This window comes from Pteronotus mesoamericanus, unplaced genomic scaffold (assembly GCF_021234165.1).
Source record: "Pteronotus mesoamericanus isolate MK-2021 breed Mesoamerican mustached bat unplaced genomic scaffold, CSHL_Meso_final contig_78, whole genome shotgun sequence".
NCBI classification, from domain to species: Eukaryota; Metazoa; Chordata; class Mammalia; order Chiroptera; family Mormoopidae; genus Pteronotus; species Pteronotus mesoamericanus.
The window spans coordinates 29,390,488-29,398,597 of record NW_026555258.1 but is presented as its reverse complement, the minus strand read 5'-3'; the positions used below and the strand labels follow the sequence as shown (position 1 = coordinate 29,398,597).

The following is an 8,110-nucleotide window of genomic DNA, read 5'->3' as shown; positions in this document are numbered from 1 at the left end:
ATAGAAGCTACATTCACCTCTTCCCAAGATAGAACTGGAAGTACAGCTAAAATGTAGAGCAATAAACCTGAATAACCAACTGAAGACTAGCTGAAGAGAAGTCTTATAACCAAAGGTGTGTAGGAGAAGCCACATCAAGACTGGTACAAAGTGTGAAAACATAAAAACATCTGGCCCCACTCCCACAGGTGGCAGCTGAGATTCCAGAGGGATATCTCAGCTGCAAGGGCTTCTGCTGAGAAGCATGGGGCCTGCATCCCAAGCTGGGCTGCCCAGTCTGGTGTGTCAGAGCCAGGAAGAGGTGCTTACCTAACACCTGGCTGTGGAGATCAGCAGGCATTCTATTTGCCAAGGAGAGTCGGTAGTCTTAGAGACACGGGTGCCCTCTTAAATAGGCTAACACACAAAATCTCGTTTGCAGCCACTCGTCCTGGGCTCCAGCAAAGGGAGGGTGGAGCAGACTAGAGTCACGTGAGGAGGAGCTGGGGTTTGTGGCACTGGGAGAGACCTCAGGGGATGACCGCGGGGACCCCTTGTGCTGAGACACTCTACTGCACCACAGATGCCATCTTTCTTGAGTGGAGCACGCCCATCCATACAGCATTAGCCTAGGGGAATACAATAGCCCTGTCTTCTGGTCTCCCTTTTGACCCACTCTGAGAAGGTTCTGCCCTGTGGAGCTCCCACCCTGCTAAGGAGTCAGCTGCCTGGGGTAGTGTGTAGAGGTCTGGGAAGACTCAGGGTGTGTCAGTGACTGAGTTAGTAGTGGGGGTCATTCCCCCCACTTTCCAGTGAACCTGACCTGTGCCTCCCCCTCTGCCCTATCCTGCTGGGATCAGGCTCCCGGCAAGATCTGGGACAGACTGAGTTATACAGCTCTAAGACAGAGGAAATTTTTTCCTCGCTCAGTAGCCTGATCAATGCAGAGCCTTCCTATCACATGGCCAAATTTAGTTCTGTTAGGACCTAATAAACTCTGCTGGGCTTATACCCTGATGACTCTTTGAGACCCTGCTCCACCACAATGATGTATGTGGACCCAGGAGGTGGCAGCTAGACTTAGTATACTCTAGCATACTTGCTGAATGGTCTTAGACCCAGCACTGGCACCAAGTTTGAACCTGTATAGATCTGGTGACTACCTCTTGCCCATACCTGATGACTCACTAAGAACATATCACATGCAACTCAAGGACCACCAGAGACAGCTGGCAGGTGGAGGCAGACCTCAAAGTTCCTAGAGACTTTTGCTGAACTGCCTCTGGGCCTGGTGCTGGTAAAAGCCAGTCTTGGTGTGCAGTTTGATCCTTCCCGTGCACCCCCAGGCCAAGCAGAGGCAGCCATAAACTGTGGCTCATTTTGTAGCTCCAAACAGGTTGCCCAGGGCCAGTCACAACAATGTCTGACATTGGTCTGCTCCAGAGTCCCTCACAGGAGGCCCCAGAACTAACACACCTAGGCAACATCAGAGTAGGATTCAGTTAGCTTCACAAGCAGCATATCCAAAGGGAGATTTCAGCAGGCACCAGACCCTGCTGAGGCAAATTCTGCTTTGAGTGGTCAGTACTTGCACAGCAGCTCATAACACTGTGGTCAGGGTTGATCCTCACAGTCAGCCAGCCTAGGGGTTGATCCCACACATGAATGTGTCAATAGTTATCAAGACTCAATTACAACAGGAGGGCCCACATATCTCACATAAGGGACATTCCTGGAATTCCCAGCTCAGGTGATCAAGGAAGCTGTCATGAAGTCCCACAGGATAACTACTACATAACGCTACTCTACCAAGACTGGAAGTCAGAGCAGAGCTACCTAATACATAGAAACCAGCACAGAGAGCCAGCCAAAGTTGGGAGACAAAGAAATATTCCCCAAGTGAAAGAACAGGAGAAATCTCTCAAAAAAGAACTAAACGAAATGGAGGCAAACAGGTTAACAGATATAGAGTTCAAAACAATGGTTACAAGGATGCTCAAGGAACTTAGAGGAAAAATGAATGAAATCAGTGAGAACTTAAACAAAGAGAGACTGAACATAAAAAAGAACATATAAACCATGAAAAAGAACCAGTCAGAAATGAATACATTATTTGAAATAAAGAGTACACTAGAAGGAATAAACAGGTTGGATGAACCAGAGGATCAAATCAGCATTTCGGAAGATAAGGTAGAAGAAAACACCCAATCAGAGCAGAAAAAATAATTTTAAGAAATGAGGATAGTTTAAGGGACCTTTGGGACAATATGAAGTGCAACGACATCCACATAATAGGGTACCTGAAGGAGAAGAGAGAGAACAAGGGATTGAGAACCTATTTGAAGAAATTATGACTGAAAACTTTCCTAATCTGGTGAAGGAAAAGGCCATACAAATCCAGGAAGCACAGAGAGTGCCAAAGAAGATGGACTGAAAGAGGCCCACACCGAGACACATCATAATTAAAATGGCAAAGGTAAAAGACAAAGAGAGAATCTTAAAGGCAGCAAGAGAAAGACAGTTACCCACAAGGGAACTCCCATAAGACTGTCAGCTGATTTCTCAACAGAAACATTTCAGGCCAGGAGGGATTGGCACAAGAGAGGTGGTATTTTTACCTTTTGTACTGTTTTTAACAGAATTGGTATCAATATTATACTGGCTGCTTAAAAATAATTTGGAAGCTCTCCTTCTTTATGCTCTAGAATAGCTAAAATAATATTTGGGGAAAAATAAGCTTAGTTGGGTAAAAGCAACATTATCCTGGATTGGATCCTGGAACATAAAAGGAACATTAGTGGAAAAAAATTGTAAGATCTGAATAAAGCCCATATTATAGTCAATATTATTGGACCAGTGTTAATTTCTTAGTTTTGGCAAACATACAATGATTATGTAAGATATTAATATTAGGGAAAACTTAATGAAGAGTATATATGGGAAACTCTGTATTATCATTGAAACCTTTTATACATCTAAAATTATTCCAAAATAATAAGTTTACATTGAAAATAAAACAAAAAATTATCAGGATGACGTACATCTTATAGATTTATAAGAACTCAGCTTTCAACCTCTCTGAGCCTGGAACATTTTTGCGGGGGGGTAGTAGCTCTTTAACAACTTGCTCTTCTATGATAATTGTCTATTTAGATTTTTAAATGTTCTTTAGGGTCATCTTATACCATTTTATATTTTTCTTGAAGGCCATCTGTGTCATCAAGGTTTTCAAATGTCTTTGTGTATTATTAAGCAACATAATCTCATAATTGTTTTCTTATTTTCTCTGTATACATGGTTATTTCCCAATATCTGATCTTATTTTGTGACTATTTATTAGGTTGTAAAATTAATTTGCTGATTTGAGACCAGTATTTTAAGAAAGTGAAATAATGTAGAATAGAAAAATATAAATATATATTGTTTTATGAAACCGGAATCTCTAGCACATGTATTGTTTTTCTTGGTAACCTGACAACATCTGTCTATCAAAGCACAAATGCATATAACTTTTGATTTAGCAATTCAGTATTTGGGAACTTATCCAGGTATATAATTGCATGGATGCAGAAATGATACATTACAGTATTATTTAAAATAGCAAAAGATTGGCAGTAACCCAAATGTCTGTCAGTAGAGGACTACTATTTAAATTACAGTACACTCATACTCAGTAGTTGTCAAAAAGAATGAAGAAGCATTGTATGTGTTGATGTGGAAAGATACCACAAATACACTGTATTCTAAGGAGAAGAAAGTATGGTGCAGGACAATATGTATGATGTCCTATGTGTATTGTGTTAAAAAGAGGAAATGTAAATATATATTTGTATTTGCTTGTATAGGCGTAAAGACACTGGAAAGACAAATAGAGAAGGAGAGCAGTGATTACCTATGGGTGTGGGATCTGGGGGGATGAAGGCAGGTAAGGATAGAGGGGAGACCTTTCACTGTACTTTTTTAAAAATTGTGGTAAGAACACACTTAACATGAGATCTACCCTCTTAATAAAATGTTAGTGCACAATATACTAACTGTATATCCTTTCTACAGTCTAGGTTTTGAATTATACAAATTACTTATTAAAAAATTAGATATAAAATATTGAGCAAAAGAAGCAGCACTCAGAAGAATAGGTATGTGTGTGCAGTTCCTGATGCCGGCAGAGCTGTGCTCCGCTGTCCAGGGTGCACATACTTGTGGGGGGACAGTGTCTTGCAGAAAGGTGTGTCTGTCACAGTGGTCACAGTCACAATTCGAGAAACCATACCTATTTTATTTCCTAAGCCAACCTGTTTACCATAAGATTGTGGACTCCTCAGGTCTGAGGGCTGCTGAAGTTGTCCAGTCTGTGAACACTGAGCACCTGTTCATTTCAGGTACAAGCAGAGCCCTGATTATTTGATTAGTGTGCCTGAAAGTGGGCAAATAGAGGAAGCATCATAGTGATTTGTCAGCATACTCTTCAAAATATATGTTGGCAAGCTTCTTAAGAAAACTCTTCTTCCTTCTAGGTAAATGGAAGAGCTGGAGACCAGTTTATTCCAGACACGGAAAGCACACAGAATAGAACAAATGGTGGCAAGATGGCTTCGGCGCTCCCGGGACAGCTCGGCCCGGTAAGGCTCCGGGGCTAGCAGAGGTTTCTTCCGGTAAAGGCTTGGTATTCCTGTGGGAGGAGGTTTTGCCAGTCTCAGCAGCGCCTGGGGATCACTGTGTCCAGCTTGCTTTGTTCTTACACCATGTGGTGGGAGAAGGGTAAACGGGTCAGCAATTTTGCTGGAGTGACTTTCTCTCTGTCCCCTTCCAACTCTTCCCTCTGTGTCCCTCAAACATGCACCTGCATGCACAGGCTCACTCACACCAAACTCATTCACGCATTTTCAGAGACAAACACACTCACACACCAATACACTCATACACACACGCGTGTGTATATGCACTCTGGAATACACACACTCTTGAACACACACTCACACATGCTCGCTCACTCTTTCTGTCTCTCTGTCTCACACATACCCCTTGTCTTTGTACTTGATGTGAGGGTCAGACAATCTGCTGTTTATACTCTTTCCCAGTCTTTGTTTCTAGCAGCTGTTCCTTCCTTGCAGTCCCTGTTTCATTCTAAACAAAATAAAGTGAAATCAAATACAGATCTGATTTGACTGCTACAAGAGAACTTAAAATATGTTCTGTTTCGAAGCGTTCATTTTCCATCTCAGATTTCCCATCTGGCCCTGCCACACAGATGAAATATCACATGTCAGGTGTTTCTGAGACAGACACACATTCTTCCGAAGGAACTGGAAACAGCTGTTCTGCTGCTGAGAATAAACTTTGCTGAGGGCTGCGCTGCCCTGTGGCCAAGCACTCTGATCCTCATACACTGCGATGAAATAAAGCTGGTAGAATTAGCCCCATTTTACAGATGAAACAGACGAGGCTCACTGAAAGAGTGGCTTGCATAGGAGCATTGCCATCTCCCATTTTTCCTGCTCAGAAGCATTTTGGTGGGTCTTCACTTCTTATAGGATGAGTTTAAACATTTTGGGTTTGACATTCAAGGCTCTCCATGATTAACCCCACTATCCTTTATAGCTCTTTGTCTTATTGCTCTGCTTCATTCACATGATACTCCAGCTAAAATGATCTACTCATTATTCCCTCACTATAAGCACCCCCCGCCTCCCCTCTACCCCTAAGGTAGACGTGGGCTCCTGTGTCAGGTCCCTTCCTCCCGTCTCCATGTGTCCAGAGCCCACACACAGTGCAACGTCTAGCTAAAGTGCTGCGTCTTCCATGAAATGGTCCCTAGCCCACAGTCAGAATTAATTTCTCCTATGGGGCGCCATACTATTTGATTTGTAGCATTGGCATTGTGCTCCTCCTGGTGTATTCAACTTATTTGAACATATCCCTTTTCTTTCTTCTCACTTGTAAGCTCTCTGAGGGCAGGGCAAGTAACAGCCTCATCTCCAGGAGATTGCAAGTGGTTATGCAGTGCTTGATGAATGAGTGGGAAAACTGCTAGGTACATTGTTTTCTAAAGTGGGTTCTGCAAAACCTAGTGGTATGCTGCTCCTTAAAAAAGGTTCCATGGTCAGATGTGCTTGGGAAGTGATGCAGCCTACATCCCACTCCAGCCCGCCCCCAGCCCTTGGTGATTCTTGGTGCATTTTAGCACATTAAACGCTCTGGGAACTCCTGCAGAAAAGAGATGCATATAACTTTCGCTTGATGTTACCTAAATACTTGACTTTAGAATTCTCTAATATCTAGCTTCTCTCACAGAATATAAATAAAAGGTAACACTGACCTCTAGAAAGTTATATATGTAGTGTATATATAGAATTTTGCAACAATCACCACAATCTAATTTTAGAATTTTTATTTTATCTTTTTAAATATTTTATTTATTTATTTTTAGAGAGGGGAAGGGAGGGAGAGAGGGAAACATCAATGTGTGGCTGCCTCTTGGAGGCCCCCTACTGGGGACCTGGCCTGCAACCCAGGCATATGTGCTAACTGGGAATCAAACCGGTGACCCTTTGGTTCACAGGCCAGCACTCAATCCACTGAGCCGCACCAGCCAAGGCTAGAATTATTTTAGAATTCTTATTTTCAATACCCCAGAAAGAAACTCTGTGCCCACTAATAGTCATTCCCAATTTGCCAGTCCCCTAGCCCCAGGTATCTACTTTCTGTCTCTATAGATTCTCCTATTCTGGATATTTCACATTAAATGGGATCATAAGATTTATGATCTTTTATGACTAGCTTCTTTCACTTAGCACAGTGTGTTCAAGGTTCATCTGCATTATAGCATGTATCAGTATTTTTCATTACCAAACATTATTCCATTATGGAACATTTACTTTGTTTATTTATCCGTTGATGTATGTACACTTGAGTTGTTTCCACTTTGGGATTATTATGAATAATGCTGTTATAAACATTTGTGTAAAACTTTTTGTTTGAACATATGTTCTCGTTTCTCTGGGATAAATATTTAAGAATGGAATAGCTAGGATATAGGGCAATTCAATGTGTAACCTTCTAAGGAACTGCCAGGCTGTTTTCCAAAGCAGCTGTGCCATTTTACTTTTCCACCAGCAGAATATGATGGTTCCAATGTCTCCACATCTTTGTCAACACTTGGTATTATCTGTCTTGTGGATTGTAGCCATCCTGGTGGGTGTAAAGTGGTATTTCATTGTGGTTTTGATCTGCATTTTCCTGATGGCTAATGATGCTGAGCATCTTTCCATGCATCTAGGGAGTTTTGTTTTCCGAGGGCTTGAGAAAGAGAAGAAAAAGAGGGAAAGGTTCCTGGTAGTGTCTGTGGAAGACATAATATCTTGTTTCTAGGAAAAATCACAAGCAGTCTTGTTTAAATTGCCTCTCACCTCTAATTCTGCACCTTTGATACAGGCTGGGTTCTTGGTGTCCTCAGATTATTTGATGGTCAAGAACTGAAAAGCTAAGTCTGGGGTAGATAGTTGTAGTTCCCCTGGGGTGGAGTAAATGGTACCACCCACCACTCAGTTGCTTAATCAAGAAACCTGGGAGTCATCCTGAATTTTTCCCTCTTCTTCACACTTTGCCTCCACCCCATCAGCATCTCCTGTCAGGTCACCTTCAAACATATCTCAGATCTTTCTACCCCTCTGTCTCTGCCGTGCTCACTCCCTCTTTTCTGCTCTACCCGATTCTCCACCCTGAAGCCATCATGGAATTTTCGAGGTACGACCTGCTCCTGTCCCACACACTCCCCCCCCAGCTCCACCCCACCCCAAACCAGTCAGTGGCTCACCTGCCATTGTTTTATGGGCTGCAAGTCCCCATACGATCTGGCCCCAGCCTAACTGTCCAACCTCGTCTCATTCCACCTGCTTCCTTGGCACAGTGGGCCCCTGTCTGTTTCCTTGAGCACTTATCCCTTCATTGCCCTTTATAATAATATGTCCATTTATTTACTTGTTCATTGTCTGTCTCCCCCATCTGTTTATTATATGGCCCTTCCCCAACCTTCCTGCCACATGAGAACAATGACGATGGCTGTTTTGTTTTACACGTATCTTCAGCCCTGGAAGAGTACATAGTATGTAATAGATATTCAATAAATGTTACT

General features: G+C 42.6%; 1 protein-coding gene across 1 annotated transcript in view; it reads left to right on the top strand.

Annotated features, from left to right (window-relative positions):
• Positions 1 to 4,457: 4,457 nt before the first annotated feature.
• FRMPD1 (FERM and PDZ domain containing 1) overlaps positions 4,458 to 8,110 on the top strand; it is a 38,511-nt gene continuing 34,858 nt past the window's right edge. The window contains exon 1 of the mRNA XM_054584967.1: positions 4,458 to 4,598. Coding sequence (XP_054440942.1) covers positions 4,498 to 4,598 — 101 coding nt within the window. The 5' untranslated portion in view covers positions 4,458 to 4,497. The remainder of the gene's footprint in view (positions 4,599 to 8,110) is intronic.